The sequence below is a fragment of the Sus scrofa genome, chromosome 14 (assembly GCF_000003025.6).
Source record: "Sus scrofa isolate TJ Tabasco breed Duroc chromosome 14, Sscrofa11.1, whole genome shotgun sequence".
NCBI classification, from domain to species: Eukaryota; Metazoa; Chordata; class Mammalia; order Artiodactyla; family Suidae; genus Sus; species Sus scrofa.
The window spans coordinates 65540985-65562489 of NC_010456.5; the positions used below are offsets into that span (position 1 = coordinate 65540985).

General features: G+C 42.4%; 1 protein-coding gene across 5 annotated transcripts in view; it reads left to right on the forward strand.

Moving 5' to 3' along the window:
* Positions 1-21505, forward strand: part of ARID5B (AT-rich interaction domain 5B) — a 189883-nt gene that overhangs the window by 132382 nt on the left and 35996 nt on the right. For 4 of the 5 annotated variants that reach the window (XM_021072755.1, XM_021072758.1, XM_021072756.1 and 1 more), the window contains 3 exons: positions 12636-12748; positions 18427-18631; positions 20584-20636. In XM_021072755.1, coding sequence (XP_020928414.1) covers positions 12636-12748; positions 18427-18631; positions 20584-20636 — 371 coding nt within the window. Of the gene's footprint in view, positions 1-9169; positions 11294-12635; positions 12749-18426; positions 18632-20583; positions 20637-21505 lie in introns of those variants that run through there. The other variant, XM_003359209.5, reaches the window with a different exon arrangement.

The following is a 21505-nucleotide window of genomic DNA, read 5'->3' on the forward strand; positions in this document are numbered from 1 at the left end:
AGCCTTACTGTTCGTTTCCACGAACAGCAAATAATAATCCAAATAAAGTTCATTGGAGGGAAAATATAGACAGACTGGGGCAGACAAGCGCTTTTGCCCAAATAAGGCTCCCTTTTGTGGAGACCCCATGTGTTAGATAACCATCAACTGACAGTTGGTCATGAGTTAATAATGTTGGATGCTGAAATATGCATACCATGTGCTATAAAAGAGTTTGGAGGACAAAGACAAATACTGCTATAGTTAGATATCAGAAACATACCAGAGGTGCACAGACCGCTTCACTGGATTTAGGTCGAACCTGCCAAATAATTTCCTAAAAATTGTTGTGAGTAATATCACATTGGTAGGATGAATAATATTCACTGCACATTTTGTCAATGTTGTGGGGATTTGGGTATTAAGATCTCTGCGTGTTACTACCTTAAATGCTAGAGCAATTTTTGCCTTCTAAGAAGAGAAAATATTTCCCAAGCTTATTTCCACGGCTACCATTGCTGCTCTGTTATTTTTATAATAGGAACCCTAAAACGGGGGCAAGGGAGGGACTCCATAAAAGAATCTGGTCAGGTGTGCAGCCCTTTGATTGGCATGTTATATATGGAGAACTGTTAATGTCTAGCTATGTTTTTACGTTGCCGCTGCACAATCGAAAGGTGAGGAGGTGGAGGGAGCAGGTTCTACTTCAGCCACTGTGACAAGTTATTTGGAGGATGAAACATTGGGCCAACTGAGCAATGAGCAGCCGTGTTCTCAGAGCAATGCCTCCTGGTCTTTTTGGTGCCAAGATGGAGAAAGGAATGTGTCCCCTCTCCTGCCCCCTAGAGTTCAAACCCTTTTGTTCTGTCAACTTTTCTGGGCTTATTGGAGCTCCTGTCTTCAAAGAAAAACCTTACTTGATGATAAAACTTGGGATTTGAAGCATCTTTGTAAAGCTATGAAGGCCATGCCCTTGCCTTTGGGCCTGACTGTCTCCAACCTCTCTGCTTCCTTGCTGATGAAATCTCCAGAAAGAAAAACACATCCAGACCATGAGCTTATTCAACAGTTTGTGGCATAGAACTTCTATTTTCTAGTGAGCCAAAATCGCTTAAAATCTATGTTCTCTTATCAGTATGTAAATGGCTTACCTTATGCCCAGCCCTTGCTTGGCAGCAGGAGAGAATAATAAGTAAAATAAAAATTAGAGGAGTTCCCATGTGACTCAGCAGCTTAAGGATCTGGCATAGTCCCTGCTGTGGTGTGGGGTCACTGCTGTGATGTGGGGTCAGTCCCTGGCCCAGGAACTTGAGCCTGTTGTGGATGTGGCCATAAAGAAAATAGTCCAGAAAAAATGAGACTGTTCTCTTTCTCATTATCTTCTCCCTTCACACCCCCAGCCCCACGCCCCAAGTCTGTTGTCAAGGCTTAAAATTTGCTTTGACATTTTAGTTAAGGAAATAACATCTTCATCAGGGCCATTTAGTTACCTTAAGTCAATGATTACCAGATTTAAATTTTAGAAAGGCGACACCTCAGCTCTGGCAAGATTTTTCAGATATTAACATCTATACATGACTGCCCTCTGTAACTGAATAAAATTTAAAATTGTACTGAAACTTTGAGTCATGATTTTTGCTGATTATTTTCACTTCAGATGTTAATCTTGTTCTAACATTTATTTCCAAGGACATATCTATAACCATAACATGGAAGTGTTGACTAAACCAATATCACCCCAAAGAGAGGTAATGCAAGCCACATGTAACTGAACATTTTCTAGTAACCATATGTTTAAAGGTAAAAAGAAATTGGTAGAATTCACTTTAATAACATTTAATTTAATGCCGTATGTCCAAAATATCATGTCAATATATAATCAATATAAAATGTTATTAATGAGACATTTTACATTTTGGGGTATTGTCTTGGAAATTCAGTGTGTATTTCACACTTATGGCACATCTTGATTTGAACTAGATGTATTTTTTTTCCTTTTTATGGCTGTACCTGCAGCATATGGAAGTTCCCAGGTTAGGGGTCAAATCAGAGCTGCAGCTGCCAGCCTACACCACAGACACAGCAACAGCAACACTGGATCCAAGCTGCATCTGCAAACTACACCACAGCTCAGGGCAACACCAGATCCTTAACCCACTGAGCGAGGCCAGGGATTGAACCCACATCCTCACAGAGACAACATCACGTTCTTAACCTGCCACAATGGGAACTTCTTGACTAGGTGTATTTTAAGTGCTCAATAGCCCCAGGTGGCTAGTGGATGCTATATTGGACAGAGCAGCTCCAAACAGTCATAGATGGAGTTCCCTTATGGCACAGCAGGTTAAGGATCTGGCATTGTCACTGAAGCAGCTCAGGTCGTTGCTGTGGCATGGGTTCAATCCCTGGCCTGGGAGCTTCTGCACACACAAAAAAATAAATAAACAAAAAGTAAACAGTCACAGAAATGTTTTATCTTTCACTGAAATAAGTGGGAAGGAGCTTGAACATCTTCCGTATCCTCTGTGTTCATTGTAAGATTTCTGTTGGGATTTCTGTTGGCATCTGTCCTTTATTTCCCCACCATGGGACACTGCTCTCTCCCATAAGCTGAGCACTCTAGCTTGCCCTGCCAGGTTATAACCAGCCGACTTTATTAATATCCCCCATCATTATGGATCTTGTTGTATTGTAGCCTGTCCACACACACCCCAGCCCCTTGCCTGCCTCACTTGAGATCCTCACCCCACTCTGCTCTGACACACGCTCTTCTCTACCATCGGTGAGTTTCTTGGAGCCATAGCATGGCTTTTCCAGTCCTTTTCCAGTATTGTGGCTGGTAGCTCATAAAGGAGGAGGGGATGAAAGAGATTCACCTGAGCAAAGAAAAATGTCTCAAAGTGTCAGACAAATAGGCACAGCCATCTTTTTACTTGTAAGTAACAGACTATCCTACTTCTTAAATTAGTCTTTCTGAAAGGTAGAATAACATAAGAGTGAAAAGTCCCCTTTAAGCACAAGTTCCTTTGGGGATCTTTTTAAAAAAGAAACTGGGAAACTATTACTTGATGATCTTTTACTTTTTACTTTTCCTTATGTGTATGTGTTGGAAAAAGCGAAAAGTCTCTCATAATATATTAGTCCCAGTCTGTAGTAAATTAAACGGCTCCCTGTTAGTCCACATCCACACACACACCCACACAGTCTTTTCTACTTATTTCCAAGTGGGGACTGTTTTCTTTAGAGATGTAGCAAATCCATTATTCTCAATGTCAAAAATGGAATATCTCATTTCCAAACCTGGAGAAATAGTTGAATGTTCTGTGTATATGTAAGTTTAAAACCTGTTCTGATATTTGCTGTTCCTTACAAGGTTATTAATTCAAAAATGTAGCTTTGACTTCTGTGCTGTCATGTATAATCGTAACACCACAGGACATAGCAACTGTGGACTAGAATGAGCAGGTTTATTGATCGTAACAAAAAGGAAAAAAAAGGACAAATTAATTCTCTATGTTTAAGAGGTCCTATCTGAACTTTATAATTTCAGAAATCAAAATGTCCTGTAGACCATTTCTAGGAATTCCCTGGTGGCCTCGCGGTTGGGGATTTGGTGTTGTCACTGCCGTGGCGCAGGTTTGAACCCTGGCCTGGGAACTTCTGTATGCCTCGGGTGTGGCCCCCCCAAAAAATTAGAAAGTGGATCCTTAGATATTCTTTAAAATAAAGACAAATGTCTTAAATTAATATTCTGTTGGTATCATACTAAGAAAGACTAAATCTATGTAAAATTTTCAAAAAATGGTAACATGCATTATTTAGAAATCTTAAGAAAGGGTGAGCACTAAGACGTACACTTTTTTTTTTTTTTTTTTTTTTTTTTTTTGGCTTTTTGCCTTTTCTAGGGCCGATCCCGCAGCACATGGAGGTTCCCAAGCTAGGGGTCTGATTGGAGCTGTAGCTGGCAGCCTACGCCAGAGCCACAGCAACGGGGGATCCGAGCCGTGCCTGCAATCTACACCACAGCTCAGGGCAATGCCAGATCCTTAACCCACTAAACAAGGCCAGGGATCAAACCCACAACCTTATGGTTCCTAGTCGGATTCATTAACCACTGCGCCATGACGGGAACTAGATAGTACCCTTCTAATTGTAATAATTCTCATGCAGGTTCCCCCCCACACACACACACCTCAACATCCAGCATAATCTTCTCCATTACTCAAGGGGCGTGGGGCTTGGAAATGGCTGGTGGGTACCTGGCATCTGGGGAGATGAACAGCAGGAGAAGTGAGTTGTCAGGTAGATGTGAAAGTGGAAGTTTGAGCCACTACGGGATCTTAGAGTCCACGATTGGTTTTGCTGGGTTTGTGACTTCATGATTAGACTTTGCAGCTAGGGGAGGAGACCAGACCCTCTGCATGTAGCCTGAGCACCTAGATGGCGCTGCCTCCTCTCCCTTAAGAACCAAGCCCTTGGGTATCTGTTCTGCCCAGATGTCTCTTTACGGAATATTTGGAATTCTAAGGCCCAGGTCTTTCAATAGGTTCCTGATGCCATAATTTATAGATTTCATTGCCCCAAAGATGACTGTTTGCAAAGCAGCTCTGAGCCTTTACAGATCCTGAAGAAACTCTTTCATCTGAGCATGGTTCCCCTGAAGGATACTGTGGGTAGTCAGAATAGACCAAAGTTTGGAAGGTCTGGCATTGATTTCGGTCTCCTTGCCCTTTTCCAGAATTCTCTCCTGAAAGAGTCAGTCCTCTGAAAACCCAGAATCTCTCTCCAGTCCACATGCAGATTGAGCTCCAGGCTGTTCCCCCTACTCTGCAAGTGGGAGTGAAAAGCAACTATAATCCCTATCTTCTTTGCCAGTGCCCTCTCAGACAAGCCTATTATAGATTTCTAGAACATTTCTGCATTCCTGTGGAATTCATTCCATCATTTCGGAATAATACAGAGATACCATTTGGTCATTTAAATCTGTCTCCCCCCTCCAGGCACAGATAGAGATCTGCCCATCACTGCTGGTAAAACCTGACTTAAAAAGAGGTTAGCTGGTGAATTAATGGCAAGAATGCATGGAGTCACATGCTTTCAAACCAATTAGCAATACAGATGAGCTAGCAAGTCAAGTTCCATTTATAGGGTGGGGGAGGGGAGAAGTCAAATAATCTGTGTTTTTAAGTGTTTCTGAGAAATGAAGACCTCCAGGGCAGAGAGAAGGCGGATCAGGAAATAGCTATGCAAATCGCATGCCTGTGAAATTACTAAAACTTTGATCAGAGGCATTAACAATGGCTCCAGTACTCACAAGTATGAAATAAGGAGTGAGTAAGGCAGGGCATGTTTGGAAGGGATTTCAAAAGTGTTTACTTCCATGGTTTGTTGAGCAGTCAATGAAGTCCACGGCTATTTTAGACTGAAGTTGCCCGAGCAGTCCAGGTATGACAAATGTAGTAATACATTCCATTCTCATTAGTGACTCTTGGGGATCTCAGTGACACAGAGTCAAAATGACTGGACCTCATATAAAGCCTGCCTTTTTTTTTTTTTTCCACCCTCTTTCTAAGGACACTACTGCTCACCCTTCCACCAGCTGTAGGAGAAGGCCTGGATTCTGAGAGAGGGTAGTTCCCTGGAAATGCTAAATTGCTATTAGTATTCAGTGGGATTCAGGCAACATTAAGGTATGACTTGGGCTAAAGCAAACAGGGAAACTCCAAGCGGCCATGATGTCGCAGCTGGCAAGTGTGACACTTCACACCCCTGGGTCCCTGTTCAGGGCTGTCTGGTCTTGAGGGTATTTGAGGCTCTCATCTCAGTTCCCAACTCTGGACTCATCTTTTTTTTTTTTTTTTTTTTTTTTTAAACGGCATATGGAAGTTCCCAGGCTAGGGGTCAAATAGGAGCTGTGGTTGCTGGCCTATACCACAGCCACAGCAGCTCAGGATCCAAGCCACATCTGCAACCACAGCTCATGGCAATGCCGGATCCTTAATCCACTGAGTGAGGCCAGGGAATCAAACCCATGTCTTCATGGATACTAGTCAGGCTCCTTACTGCTGAGCCACAACAGGAACTCCCTGCTTGTCCATCCTAAATGGAATGTTTGCATCTAACCCCCAACTCCCAGTCCATCCCACTCCCTTCCCTCACCCCCTTGGCAACCACCAGTCTGTTCTTTATGTCTGTGTAGACTCATATTTTTAATGCCTTTATTTGAGAAAAAAATATTACACTTAAAAAGGAAACTGTCAGAATAATTTTTTTAAAAATGGTAATACTCTTGTATCCTTTTTTTTTTCTCCCTAACCGTGCCTATTGCTTTAAATTCATCATTTAAGTTAGAAAGTTCCCCCAAGATAGAGTTGTGCTTCTTAGTGGTCCAGTGTGTTCATATCTCAGAAGCAACAGTTGCTTCTCAAACATTTCTATTGGGTGTGGAAAATTATTTATAGGAGAACAGAATAAAAGTAAACTTTTTATGATGTTCTTAAAGGTATATATAATTAATGCTTTGTGAATTCATGGGCAGATTCAAGCAGTTATCAGATTCTGAGTACCAGGAGCTGCAGTTTTCTGGCCCCACTCTGTTCGGTGTGGAGTATATGGAATATAACTGTGGATTGGAATTAAAATTTTCAGGGAATCATTTATAAATTTAAAAGAAAAAATGTTGGCTTTAAGTTAAAGCCACAATGAGAGCTGAGAGCTTCTGTTTTTCTTTTCCTTTTTCCCCAAGTATTTGAAAACTGAAATTCTGTAAGAGATTATCTGTGAAAATGCCTTTCTTTTATTACACCCATAAATTTCAGGAGTGGCTTTGATCAAGCCTTCTGCCATTCTCGGTTTCTAAATCTTTTACTCATACGTTAATAACTTTAAAAACACTCATCCTATTTTTGTTGTAGTGAAAGAGGAAGTTTCTAAATAGTCAAAAAGGAAACATTGAAAATAGAATACAATAAATGATAACTAAATTAGGGTAGGGCTTTTTTTTTTTTTTTTTCCTTCCCCAGAAAGAGCAATGCTCCATGTTGAAACTTGCCAGAGTATTTTAAGATTATTGTCCATAAAGAAAATGTACCAAAGAATTGAGATGTTCAAAGGAAAGGCATTAAGGAAATGCAAGGTATTATTGGTAATGCGCACTATACATAGAACAAGATTTGAAGGCCTTTAATACTTCAGTCGGTGGAGTTGGGTTTTCTGTCTTGTATTTAGTGTTTAAAACACACATGCGCAACCTGCAAACCAAATGAGTTAACCCTCTGCTGGCTTCCTCTAGACATTGACCCTGGGGGGCAAACTCTTAGGAAAACGATGCCTGGTTTTCCATTCCCCTAATTCCAGTCTCTACCAACAAGCAAGTCCTATCTCTGAGTGGAGCTCACAAAGAATTTCTCAAATACGTAGCTGGGTTGGGTTGGCAACAAAATCCTTTGCAAAACGAGAAGAAAGAGTTGTTAACTGATGAGTCAATCTAGCTTTTATAGCAGTTTATCTTCATGGTATTTCTAAGAGCATAAATGTTAAAAAAAAAAAAATGACGGTCATGACAGGAAGAACACAGTAGAAAAAAACAGGAACATTTAAGCCAAAAGCAATTTACTTTGCCAGTAACTGGTTACATTTCCTTTGTTTTATTATTATTATTGCAAGAGTTGGGGTTGAGATGAAAGTTTCCCACACCTGCGCGGCCCTGACGCATAACTTGTCAGAACCCACAGTGAAGTAAATACATAAATGAATGCCTGCAACCCTGAGCTTCTAGACTCTTTAAGAGAGAAAATCAAAAGCCTGTTTTGCTATACTGTCTTTTAAAAACAAGACTATAACCTGTTAATATTTAAAGGAGGTTTTCAAAAAGGGAATAAAACAGGAGTTCCTGCTGTGGCACAGTGAGTTAAGACTCTGACTGCAGCAGGGGTCGCTGCAGAGGCATGGGATTGATCTCTGGCCTGGAGCCGTGGGATCAGAGTTGCATCAGTTGTGGCGTAGCTTGCAGCTGTGGCTCAACTTCAATCCCTGGCCTGGGGAACCTGCATATGCCATGGAGGCGGCCATAAGAAAAAAAAAAGAGAAAGAAAAAAAGAGGAAAAACAAAACAAAACAATAGGTTAAATGTCAAAGTAGCCTGGAACTCTGGCAGCGGGTGATTCTCCTGGGTGGGATTAACGCCTGTGGAAATAGCAGTGACTTCACGATGGTGAATACCTGTTAATTTCATGGCACTGAGTAAGAGTAATAGATGAACAGAGAGGAAAGATTTTTTTAAAAAACACAGCGATCTTTCACTGAGTAGGCAGAAGAGTCAGTCAGTGGCCCACGGCAAGGGGGCCCACATACACAGTGCTCTAAGTTTTATTGGAATTCCGTGACCTGAGTGGAAGTCTTGTCACCTACTACTGAGTCAGGACTGACAAGGACCCTGCTTGCTGTCAAGTCTGTAGGATGCTGTCTGATGCATGAGATGGGCTGCAGCGCCCTCGTGCTCTGTGGTTTGAGTGTTTTCATTTGGGGAAAGCTCCCTGGTGACTGGCAGACCAAGTTAATAATACAAATACCTCATTATGAGACAGAGTAAGCGTGTGTGTCTGCCTGTTAGAAGTTGCTTAAAGCTGGAGAAAGTCCATTTGCCAGGATTGGAAGCTTTCTGCTCCCAGGAACCAGCAGTATGACCTAAGACAAGTAATTTCACCTCCATCTCAGTTACCTGGTCAGTAAAATGGGGATCAGAATCATGCCTTCCTATTGGCCAGTTTGGAGTTTTAAATGAGTTATTGTATGCAAAGCGCTGACAGGGAAGAGAAAGTGCCCTGTATGCATCAGCTGTTATTATTATTTGTGGATAATATGAAATGTTTGTGCAAAGAGCACGGACTGAACTTTGTAAATGAGTTAGACCAAGGTTGGCAGTTTGATATATACACATATAAAAGTGTGCATTTATTTATTTATTTATTTATTTTTGCTTTTTAGGGCCGCACCCACAGAATATGGAGGTTCCCAGGCTAGGGGTCCAATCAGAGCTATAGCTGCCGGCCTATGCCACAGCCACAGCAATGCGGGATCCAAGCCTCATCTGTGACCTACACCACAGCTCATGGCAACGCCAGATCCTTAAACCACTCAGCGAGGCCAGGGATTGAACCCGCAACCTCATGGTTCCTAGTCAGATTCGTTTCCACTGGGCCATGATGGGAACTCCCCAAAGCCTGCATTTATTGCTCTATGTTGTTGTGTTTTTTGTTTTTTTCCTTAAAGTAGACCTGATTAGAACCAGTTATGCCATCAGTAAGTGGACTGCTGACTTCCAAGAATGGCTTTGCTGGTAGAGATTGATTTCATCTGAAGCCCAGGAGCTGGTGTCACTCTGGCATTTTAGGATTGGGGATCCCCTCAGTAATTCCATAGCCCTTAGCTGTAAAGGAGAGAGCAGATTTAGGTTGGTCCAGGGCAGCTGGGAGGAAGCGGGCCTGTTTTTTCTGTAATAAAGTTAAAGCTCAGAGCCATCTCACTCCTAACAACCACCATACTATTAAGCATTTATGCTACTAGCATTCACCCATCTAGCACATGATGTGTTTTCTTGATCCTGTAGGAAAAAAATATCATCCAGGGACCAGAATATTTGCTCTTTCCAAAAAGCCAGCCCTTCACTCCCAAAGCTTCACCTGGGATCTTGTGGAGCCAAAAAATCTCAAATTATATTATGGGGGCTCCCACCTCATATGGAGTCCTGCACGTTCCGTTCCTCTAAGACTTGGAACGTCTGCTCTTCAGGGCATTTGTGTTTACTGCATGTGGGACAAGATCAGGGTCCCACTGAGATGCTAGGCACAGTTACTGTAAGCAGAAACCCAAAGGCTGTAGGTTTCCCACAGCAAACTCAAGTCACTGGTGTCTGTTCCAGGAGCTCACAGGTAAGCAGGAAAGGTGAATGCAATTCAGTGTGACAGGTGTACATGTGATCAGGTTGGCAGGTCCAGCTCTTGAAGACACCAAGGAGGTATACATGGGCGTCTTTATTTCCCCCTGTAACTTGATCGTTCAAAAAGCCCTATTAGATGGTGCTGCCCCTGGATGGATGCTGGGGAAGATGAGAGATGAATCTGACATGGTCCTGCCCTTAAGGACTCTCCAACTTAGTCTAATAATGAGCCCCAAAGCACCGCTGATGTACAAATAGTACAGCGACACCCTCCAGAAGAGAAGGTCTGGAAAGGAGCTCAGAGGGGAGACTAAAAGAGGTATCAGAATTTAAGCCTTGAGTCACTGGTTGGGTTACCTTCCCCATACCTACAATGTCAGTGTACCTGCCTCCTTCGGAACAGAAGGCTTTTTCTCTGATCAGATGCCATGTAGAATCTAAGTCTGTGTGACCAGGATATTAGGTACAAGTCGGTTCTAAATTTGTAATTCTCAGAATTTGCTGAGGAAGGGCATGTGCTTCTCTGGGTTCTGAAAACAGCTCAAAGGACAGAGAAAACAGACCCGATTTGGGGATGACTTATTGTCAGTTCCCGGAACCTTCGCCTTTATTTAAAACAGTCTGTTCAGTGCGAGTTCTCTCAGTCTAAAAGGCCTTTGGGATTTGAAAGCTTTTCTGGAAATAAATGCCTTTTAGGTTTAAATGCCTTTTGCCAAAAATGTTAAGAAGGAGAGATTGTGACAAGTCTTAGAACAGAGGCAGCAATGTTTTTTTGTTTCTTTTAATGAAATGCCTCAGACCCACCCCAGGTTCTGTTTGTGTCTGTAGGCTTTCTGCTCCAGCTATTATTTTGATAAGGGACATGAAAGGACATCCTTCCCTCATGGTCATTAAAGTCTTAGCACTTGGGTCAGTTGTGGAAATACTTCTGTGCTACACCGAGTCTTCAAAACCAAAATAGTCCCCGCCCAGGCTCTGGGCAGAGGCCCCAGGTCAGTTCATGGAAGGTGGCACCACCGGGCTGTGACAGGGGAGCAGGAGGTCAGGATCCACAGACGAGGCCAGATGAAATCACCAGCGCTGGGCGCAGGGAGGTGGAGGGAGCCGAGCCCTCCCTGCCTGGCTGGCAGCTCCAGCCAAGTCCTCAGAGCTCATCCCACACACCCCGTGCTAGTCACTGCTGTGTGTTTACATGAGTAATGGAGCTGCCGGGGGAGGGGAGTTGTAAGCAGAGCGCCGAGCCTCACAGCTCGCATTCGGAGGGAAGCTGACATCCACACCAAGTCCGGCTGTGACTTCCAGGGACGGGAAGCAGTCACATGCTGTAGCTTTCATGAGCCCGGGCAGTGTCAAGCAGATGTTTGTCGACTGGAATGGGTAATCGCTGCTTTCTCTTTGCTTGATTTTTTTTTTTTTTTTTTTTCTTTTTTTTTTTTTTGCTTGTGGGTTTGTTTACCTCTGATAATTCTGGACTGGCTTTCTGAGATGGACTTTGAGACCAGAGTTTTGGGGAAATGAGAGGAGAGCGGATTCTGGCAAGGGGCACTGCCCCCCTCCCCAAGCCACTTTTTAAACTTTTGTCTGATTGTAAAGACAGAGCTGCTTTCCTGGGCTGTGTCAACAGCTAAACTGTTATCCGCAGTAGGAAATCAAATTAGTGGGATTAATTGCGTTTGTAAGTTGAGTACAATGTAAAATGTCCTAAAACCACTGGTTAACCGGTGGTTATAAGTAACAGCAACAATTAAGAGGGTTCGAGTTGTTCGGATTTTCCATGGTCATAATCATACCTTAAAGTAATAAAAAGTGGGGGTACTTTAAAAAGTCCTAAAGAAATTGCTTGGGGTATAATTCATTAATTTGGAATTCTTCAAGGGCTAGTCAGTTGGTTTGTTTGCATTTTGTTTGACTTGGATGATGGGTGAAATTGAATGTAGCACTCAATAAACAGCAGCCTTTCCCCCGCAACTCCTTTCTGTAAGGCTCTTAAAGGGATTCAAGCTCAGTATCCAAGATAAAATTAACTTTGCTTTGGGTCTTGTCTGTGGCTTTTAAAAAGTTATAATCTCCACGGAATCAAGCTAACTCCTGTTGTGTGATCTTTGGAATTTATTTTAAATAACCCCCAAGATCTTCCTTAAAACTATATAGATATTGAAAATGAGAAGAGAGCATGCTGATTTACATGTACCTGCCAGATTCACAGAGATTTGAAACATGCTGGTCACGACGTTATTAGTAAATGCATGTAATATTTTTCAAATTGTTATTGTGAATTCCTCTCTCTCATAATTTGAGAAAACGCTCACGTCTCCACTTTCCAAGAGAGATGTTTTCAAACGTTACATTACTTTGATACCATAATGGGCTGGCATTATCATTTAGGTTTCTAAAAAGAAGATACAAAACAAAAAGCAAAGAAGGAGCCTGGCTAAGGGCTGTCTTTTCTAACACTGGGGAAGTGCGTTTTCCTTATCAACATCCTTTAAAACTAAGGGCTTCGTTATATTTATGTCAATTAGACATGTTCAAGTGTCATAGCTTGGCTTTGGGAAACATGGACAGAAGTGTAGTGTCCATCGAGATCTTGGGGGAGGGAGGCTACCCCAGATGTGGACATGTCTCTGAACAATTAAAGGGCGCCACTGTAGTAAGATTCTTGGTTTGTAGTGAGGAAGCTAATGAGAATGTCTCTCAATTGTTCTCCATTTGTTTCCAGCGCCAAATCTTAAAGGCAGACCACGCAAAAAGAAACCATGCCCGCAGAGGAGAGATTCATTCAGTGGCAGCAAAGATTCCAACAACAATTCTGATGGCAAAGCCGTTGCCAAGGTACGGTCATTCAGCTCCATGGTATTCGTTTTGGCTGCATCGTTTTTATTTTTCCCTTTTCTCTTTATCTCTCTGCTCCTGTGTCTTGGTGGCAGTTTTCAATTTAGAATCTGACTCTGGTATTTGCAGCTCTCTGCTGGGTCTGCTCCCTCTGCCACCTCCCCCACCCCCACCCCCGCCCCCCAGGGGTGGGGGAGGTGGCAGGGGGAGGGGCAGTGTGGGCATTCTGATTAGTCAACAGAAAGACTTCCCACCTCCCAGTTTGGCCTGTTGAGTAAAGGATAGATGATTAAGCGCCCACGTCATTGAGGCTGAGATTTCATAGTAGGTGACACAATGACATAGTTTACCCAGCTTGGATCAAAAATAGACCAGCTGAACCATCCTCTTTCTGAATGCATTCATCTAAATATGTTTCAGAGATTAACAGAGGACGAAATTAGAAGGGGCCAGAATTAATCTTCTAAGTTTTTTTTTTTTTTTTTTTTCAAAATCACCTCTCATTTACCTTAGAATAAAATTAAAGATCTAGAACACAATACTTAACATGTCTACCTATACTCATATATACATTTATTTGGTTTTAAAGATGATTCTTAATGCAGAGTGAAAGTCCAAATGCTAAGACTCTTTTTTCAGGACTCGGGGCTATTTTGCCTAAGCATTCTTTGGAATCTTGGAAGTCCATGCCTGAAGTATTTAGCACCATGAGGGGTGAAGTGTCACTTCATATTTTTAGGCTTATCTTTTTAAATTTTGTGGGCTTGGATCGTATTTCCATGGTTCCGTTTAAGGGGTGTTTGTGTTGAGGTGTTGTTTCTGTGCCAAAGACAGCAGTAGCCCTTTTAGGACCTGAACTGAAGCCCGGATTTCAACTGACACCACGTTTCCAGATCCAAGAACTAAACTTATGAAAATGGGAGCATTATCGGTGAATTTGCAAGATGCGGATGTAGAAAAGCACCAATTCAGTTCTGTGTCGACAGTCTGCCACGTCCTCCCAGAGTAAAGAAGCAAATCCCAGACTACCTTTCTTACCTTCAAGAATGATTGTTTCACAAGGAAGTTCTGAGCGCTTTCTGGTTAAAACTTCTTGTGCTTCCAAGATTGCAAGGGGTAAAAAGAGATCAACCAGTAGCCATGTATGTTTACTGGTTAAAAACAAATCTGTTTTTCTCTAAAGTTATTTTTGTTTTGTCCCTTTAATCTTCTGCGAGTGAGTCTGTGTGGACACCAAGAATGACATTTTCTAGGAACCTGGACATCTTGGCCCTAGAACTACCTGTCTAGGGCTTTGGCTTCTGTGGTCTTGAAGGATGTCAGCTGGAACCGTTTATTCCCTATGCCATGGCTTGCAGGATACTACAGAATGGAGCGAGATGGTTTCAGGATTGGAGCCTTCAGCAGAGCTTGTACTGACAATGTCTTGTGTTGGCGCCCTGCCCCATACCTCTCAGGTGACTTCATCTGTTTTTCCCAGCATGTTCTGTACCTGAGCCCAGCAGGATGAAGCTCCTTTTTGTGTCATCTGGAGTCACCATCAAAGTATGCCCTGGGAGTTTTACAAAATTCAGACAACTGATCAATAAGCACAGCACCTCTAACCTCCCTCTCTGTGGAAGGCCATTTAGATCTCATACAAGGACCCACAAAACTGAAGACAACTGGACTCTGTCCTGTATCTGCTGTTTCTGGATGTTTTCTTCATAGGAGGGACAGTAGCCAAGCCTGGGTTTTCTAAAAGATCCTTTCTACCCCGTCTGCACCAGCGCTGCCATTCAGAATCTTTACTGGGAGGATCATCCTTCCATCACTGGTTTCCATGGTGAGTAGGTGAATGTTGCTCAGCGGTCAGCTCCTGGGGACTGGTCTAGATGCCCGGTTCATCTTGGAGCCTTGGATTACAGTCCTGCCTTGTCTGCTTCCAGTGGATCTGGAAAGACCATTTCACCTTGAAGAGAAAGACTGGTAGGTATGAAGAACGGTGGGCTTGTCTGCTGGCACCAACAAATGGATGTCCAATTCCCACAGATGCACAGGCCACATCTGGGGCCAGGACCATTAAAAAGATGTTGGTGGTCTTTTCATTTGATGAACTGGTAGCAGCATTTCAGGTGACAATTGGGCTTGAGGAACAAGACCTGTGTGACTTTTTTTTTTTTTTTTTTTTCCTTCAAAAGTGCCTCAAACAGCCCATTTCTCACCATGGATAAGTACCAGCTTCCTGCAGCTCCACAGCACAAAGCTCTTAGAGTACAAACCCACTCAGTGTGCCACGTGCATGGCAGGACAAGCACATCAATAATTTGCCTATCGCCATCAAAAGGTGGCCCTCTTTCAATGAGAATGTGAAAACTAGCTGGCAGGACTCTGTTTTCCAAGGGACAAGAGAATTGCCTGGCTTTCCAAGGATAGCAAAAGTCACATGGAGAACAGGCGACCCAGTTCTCTGAAGCTGTCATGAGTGTGTTGTCCAGCCCAAATCCAGGTCTGGGGCGAATGCCTATTCATATGGTCACTACACAAGAGAAATCTTCTCAGCCTGGGTCTCAATGAAAGGCCTCCGCTGATAGATGGCAAATGATTCTTTCCATCCCGTAAGCACCTTCCAAAGGCCGGGAACATAGAAGAGGCGCAAAGGGAAACCAGTATGCAGTATGTTCTTTCCTTTAAATCACAGATGTGTTTCCAATATTTCACAAGGGTGACAGATACTGCCCTCATTTTCAATCTTTTTCATCCCATTTGGTCCTCAGAACTATCTGCAGGGATTATACTTCTTGCTTTCCTGAGGAATAAAAGAAGGGTTTCCTAGGAAGTTAGTGACCAGATCAAAATTAGACTCGCGTTCTCTTCCTGCCGGTTCAGCACATCCTCCTACCCTAGCTGGAGGCTGGATTAGTTACAGCTCTATCCAGTGAAAGGATGTGGTTAATATCAAATAGGTGGTGGTTCACTTGAAAACCTTAAATGTGGATTCTTAAATTAGCACTTCCTCAATCACTTGGAAACCCCAAAGTTCTTAGTGAACTCACCAAGTGTGAGGTGTGCAGGCAAGGAAAAACAGATCTAGTAATTAACTATTACCTTCAAAACATTGGGCTTTCTCAAGGTCACCATGAAGACTAGCTCCCATGTAATGTCTCAGGAACTTGAGATGCTGAGAATGTTTCTGCTAAAAGTGAAAAAAATGTAGAAAGGAACTTGGTCTGGAAAAAAAGAGACAGAATAACACCCTACAGGACTCATTGACGTTAAATGAAGACATGCATGGAGTCTGAGAAGGGAATGTCTGAGAAGGAAAACGCTGTTGGCATCTTACGCCCCCAAGAAAGGTCTGCTGGGAAGCCCCTAAGGTTCCATGCAGCCCAGCAGGTGCAACCCGGCTTCACATGGAGCCTGTCCTGTGATGGGGGCTGAATGACTTCCGGTCAGCCTCACGCCTCTCTTTGTGCTTTCCTTCTGCTTCTGGGTGTTTCCATCCAGGTCTGGCAGGTTAGGCAGCTCCCAAGACACTGAGGGGCCAACCTCATTCTCCTTAAACAGTGGTGCTTCTGACCTAATATAAATAACCAGCCCATCATCACTGCAGTCTGAAGACAGCCTGTTTTTTTCTGCACAACTGACCTCTGCTCCTGTTTCTACGAGATTGGAGTTTGGGGTGAGGAGACCTGAGTTCTGCACCCAGAGTTCCACCTGACACTAGCCAAATACCAGAACACAGACCTCACTGAGCTTCCGTTTCCTCAACTGGAAAAACAGGGCTCAAAACCTCCCTTTTATGATTCTTGGGAGTATTAGGTAGACTGTGTGAAGCCCACAGCACTGTGCGTGGCTCGTTGTCGTAGCAGCAGCTCCATTGTTAACTGGAGCTCATTAACCAGCAGAAGGAGTGGGCCCTTTACACTGTGGAAACCACCTAGTTTTATCTTCTACTTCTCCTTTGATAAACTATGTTTCTAAGCCATACGTTTTGTAATGCCTAGTAATGAGATATGCTTTTTAATTGGAAGTGTGTTCTGTCAATTAAATATTTTGAGGAGTGTCAGTATAGTGTTTAAAACCACAAGCCCTAGAGTGAGACTAACCTGGGTTCAGAGCCCAAACTCACCACCTCCTAACTTGGACGAGACCTTGTGATCTTGTACGTATTCCTGTGCCTCGGTTTCTTCCTCTCTGATAGGAGAATAACCTGCCCCATTAGGGTGGTGAGTGTGAAGTGAGATAATACCAAAAAAGGACTTTGAATAAAGCCTGGCTACATTAAGCACTCAGATAAGGCCAGGGGGAGGGGAAGTACAGATTAGAACTGGAGTGATTTTATAATTTCAAAGAGCCATTAAATTATAGACTTCATCAAAACTTTAGACTCAACAATCTGAAATTTGGCAGTGAAAAATGATGACAACATAAAGTTTCCCAGGATGTTCGCCTTAATATAATGGTACAAAGTACTAAAGCCTGAAAATATTGTGAGTAAAAATTTCTACATGGAAAAATGTTTTCATCCCATTTCCACTGCTCTTTAAAAATTAAAATCTTATCTTGAGGCCCAGTTGAATGAGTTGTGCAGGAAGTTTTATTTTTTTTTCCCCAGGACCCGTCTAAAGATATTAAACTAGTGTGTTCATTTGAGAGAATTGGCAATAAAGAAAACCCTTGCAGAGGATGCATTTCCCTTTAATAAAGAAGCGTAGCTTTTATGTTCTTAGTGCTTGGGAAGGAGAACCTGAAGGGAAAGGCAAAGAGGGGTGAGACATCTGAAATGGAAAACCTTGTCGAATGTGGGTCATTTTAATTTACAGCATTTCCCCAGTGCACGTCGTCTCCAGTGTTAGGTACGGAGATGTCAAGAATATTGGAATCTACACATACCCCCATGGGCGCTCTTGAACCCACACTTTGACCCTTTGGATGTGCCCCACCCCCCCGCCAGTGAAAATGGCTCAGCAACTTAGTGTTATATTTAACAACCATCCAAGGCCACTTGGAGAACATGGTGGCAAGGCGCCAGTGTGAGGGTAGCTGCTCAGCAGGGCAAGCCCCATATTCGCCCAGAGTGTGGAGGGAAGAAAGAACATCTGGCTTGTGGAGCGCCATTCATTTTTTAAATCATGGAGCGTTTCACTTGTTCTTGGGTTTTTAGCTGACCTCTACCTTTTCGTTTTGCGGCAAATTCATATCTCCTAGATTGTCAGAGCTGACTCAAAAGAGAGACACCTGGGTTGAAGAGTAGGATGTTTTGTTTCCTGTGAGGCACACACTATTTCTGGCCTCACATCAGCATGCTTGTAAGGTGTCTACGCCAGGCTGGCACAGTTTGGCCAACCACGGCCCACGGGCCACGTGTTTCTGCACATACGATTGGATTGGAACCTGGCCTCAACCATTTGTTGTCATATTGTCTGTGATGGCTCTTGTGCTAGAGTTGAATAATTGTGACCAGGACTACCGTGGTCAAAACCTCCGTAGTGACTGTCTGGCCCTTTACAGAAATGTTACCATCCCCTGGCTGAAGACATCTCATATTCGGCGATACCTCTAAGAGCTGTTTTAAGGCAAAGGGTATTTACGGGTGCCCCCTTGGTGCCCAGTGAAAGATGTCTTGCTATGTCTTCATAAGCATCCCTGAGCTGTGCTTGATTTGACATGGCTTTCTCCCCCTCCCCCTTTTCCAGGTGAAATGTGAGGCCAGGTCAGCCTTGACCAAGCCGAAGAATAACCATAATAACTGTAAAAAAGTCTCCAATGAAGAAAAACCAAAGGTTGCCATCGGTGAAGAGTGCAGGGCAGATGAACAGGCCTTCCTGGTGGCACTTTATAAATACATGAAAGACAGAAAGACACCAATAGAACGAATACCCTATTTAGGTTTCAAACAGAGTAAGTATACTTGTTTTCATTTCTAAAATAGCAAAACTGCTCAGATTCTTTGAATTGGAAGAAAAAAATTTTTTTTTTTTTTTTACTCGGGATGATGTTGAAATCCTATTGTGGGGGTGATGCTGTCTGTTTATACTAAAGCTACAAATCACCAAGGCCAGGAATTTTTTCCCCTGCCTCTTTCCGCTACATTGTTCCCTTCTGGGGCAGTTGCAGTGAGATATTTATAGGCTCGAATCCACTGATTATGACTGGAAATAGACATGTTGAAAGTTTCTCATTTTCTGTTTTGTCAGTCTTGAGTGTCTGTAACGCCTTTCTTCTGAGATAATAATATGACGCAGCTTTATCAGGCACAGATGTTGCCTGGGAAAAGGCAGCTTTGAAAAGGAGGACATTTCAAGATGGACAAAACAACCACAAAAAGAAAACATATTTCCTCGGCCCCAAATTTGTTAAGAGATAACAAAAACCCGATGACTTCAGAGGAAACAAGAAATACACAAATTGGAACTGAGGGCCCAATTGTGAATGACTCTGACAGGGACACTGAAACGTCATCATATGTTCCAAGTAGAACGTAGCTGAGCAGAATTCCATATAAAAAGAGAAGAAACCCAGACCCTGTCCTGATTTCACCACTGAATATATATTTCGCCTCTGTCTGGATTTTGTGGCACACAAAGCGATGAGCCCCTGGCTTGAAATAGTATTTTCTCCAAATGTATCTTCCTAGATTAAAACCATGTGTCATTTTGATGAAGAATGTCAAACCTGTATGTTTTACATAACAATTTACATACCTAATAGCAATTGGCACTGATTGCAAGAGAACCCTTGCAGCCATTATAAACTTATATAACTACGAATGATTACAATGTTTGTCTGAAAACTGGTTGCTTGAAATAGAAGTAAAATTAATGTACTATGAACAGCTTTGTTGCATTATGCATTGGTTCAGATTAAATCAAGGCTGAGGCAGGGCTCTTGATAGCTTTGAAATAGTGCAAGGTTCAATGAGGCTTTCCAAACGTGTTGTGTCAGTCTTTTTTTTTTTTTTTAATTTTAATTTTATTCTTCATTTCCTTTACTAAGGGATTACTCGAAGTTGAATTTTCCCCACTTGTGAAAGAATCAAATCCACAGCAGTCCCATTCCATGGTATTTAGTACCAGTGAACAGGATTGCCAGCAATTTGGCATTGATATTTCACTGTGTAAACATTGCAGTGCCCCACAAAGAGAAAGCATGTTTTTAAAAATATGTGTCTGCAACATCACACAGGCAAGTTAGGGGACTAAGCGAACAGTGACTCGGTTCCTCTGCCGACGAGGATCTTCCTTCCCTTTGATTTGTTTGTTGTATCACTGCTGCCTCAAGGGTGAAATATTTATTTCCCTGCTCAGTGCAGGGCACCACGTGTTAGTCAGAAATGCTGTGAGCTTTTAATATGGTGCTGCCATCAGACATTCTATTCAAGAAGGTCATCATATATTAAAGTGGCTGTTATTTATTGATTATGGAGAGTTCTTATCTGAAGAAAGCTTTATATATTACCATTTAATCAATGGCTTCTTTCTAAGGATCCTACAAGACCAAACCCTGTTTTGAAAACCCACGCTTTTCCCAAGGAGGCTGTAATTTAGCTTCCCTTGGTCTGCTGATGGCTACAGGACTAAAAACTGTGTTGTCCTTTATCCTAAAAGTAGAACCATTTCTGTAGCTGTGACTGTTTTTAAGAAATATTTTAAGTGGTGCTAATATATCCTGTTGTTGAACACCCTTTGGCAAATTGTTTCCTAAGAACCTAGCTCTCTGGGGTACATGAGTATTTCTTTTTTGTTTGTTTTTTCTCTTTCTCATTGAAAAAATAAAACAAAATGTTTGAATTGACATTTCTTGGAAATATGTTAATGCAATGCTTATCTAAATACTTATTGTCCCTCTAACAGTTAACCTTTGGACTATGTTTCAAGCTGCTCAAAAACTGGGAGGATATGAAACAGTAAGTGTTTAAGCAACATAAATGAAGTAATTTTGCAATCGAACTCCCCCACCCGCACCCTGCTTTGACCAAAAGGGAGAAAATGCAAAAGCAACCATCATTGACTGCCTTTTCAAATGGCTCTACACTTTTGGGGGTTTATTGGGCCACTTTTGGAAACAGTCCCAATTAGTTCCAGGTTTGGCAAAATTGTAAACTTGTCGTAAAAACTACAAGTGGAAAACATATGTAACTCTCCCCTGTCAGGGAAATTAGTTGGGTCTGTAATTTTTTCCCATGTTGAGAAAGGGCTATTATTGTACAACAAGCCAAGATTGCATAAAAGAAATTTCCCTTGGCAACATACCTGACATCTGTTCATGTCTAATATGGGAAATGTATTAAAGGCTTTCAAAAGTAATCACTATTGGCCATTAAGGAATAGAATGCAGCAGAATCTCCCCTCATTCTAGGGCAAAGAAGCTTTATTAGACAAGGGTCAGTGCCGCATAAACAGGAAGTTATCAAACTTCTTCTGAACAGGCTCTGACACTCTTTATCAGCTAATTCTAACTGACAGCCATGGGTTATTTTTAGCTCACAGGGAAATTTGATGGCCATGGATTTTTACAGCATGTATTTTGAACCAATAAAATGTTAGAGCAACAAAGCCAGATTAAAATCTTGAAGGAAGAAGAAAGAGCTGCACTAATACAGTACACAGAGATGACATCTGTAATAAAATCAACTGACATAGGAAGATGTCGTCATTGGAAATATTTGCTCCTCCACACAATGATCAGATTGAGTTGTGCAGTTTCTCCTTCAGTGGAGGAAGAAATTATTTTTTCTCTACTTATGAAGGAACCTGGGGTATCTCCGTATCATAT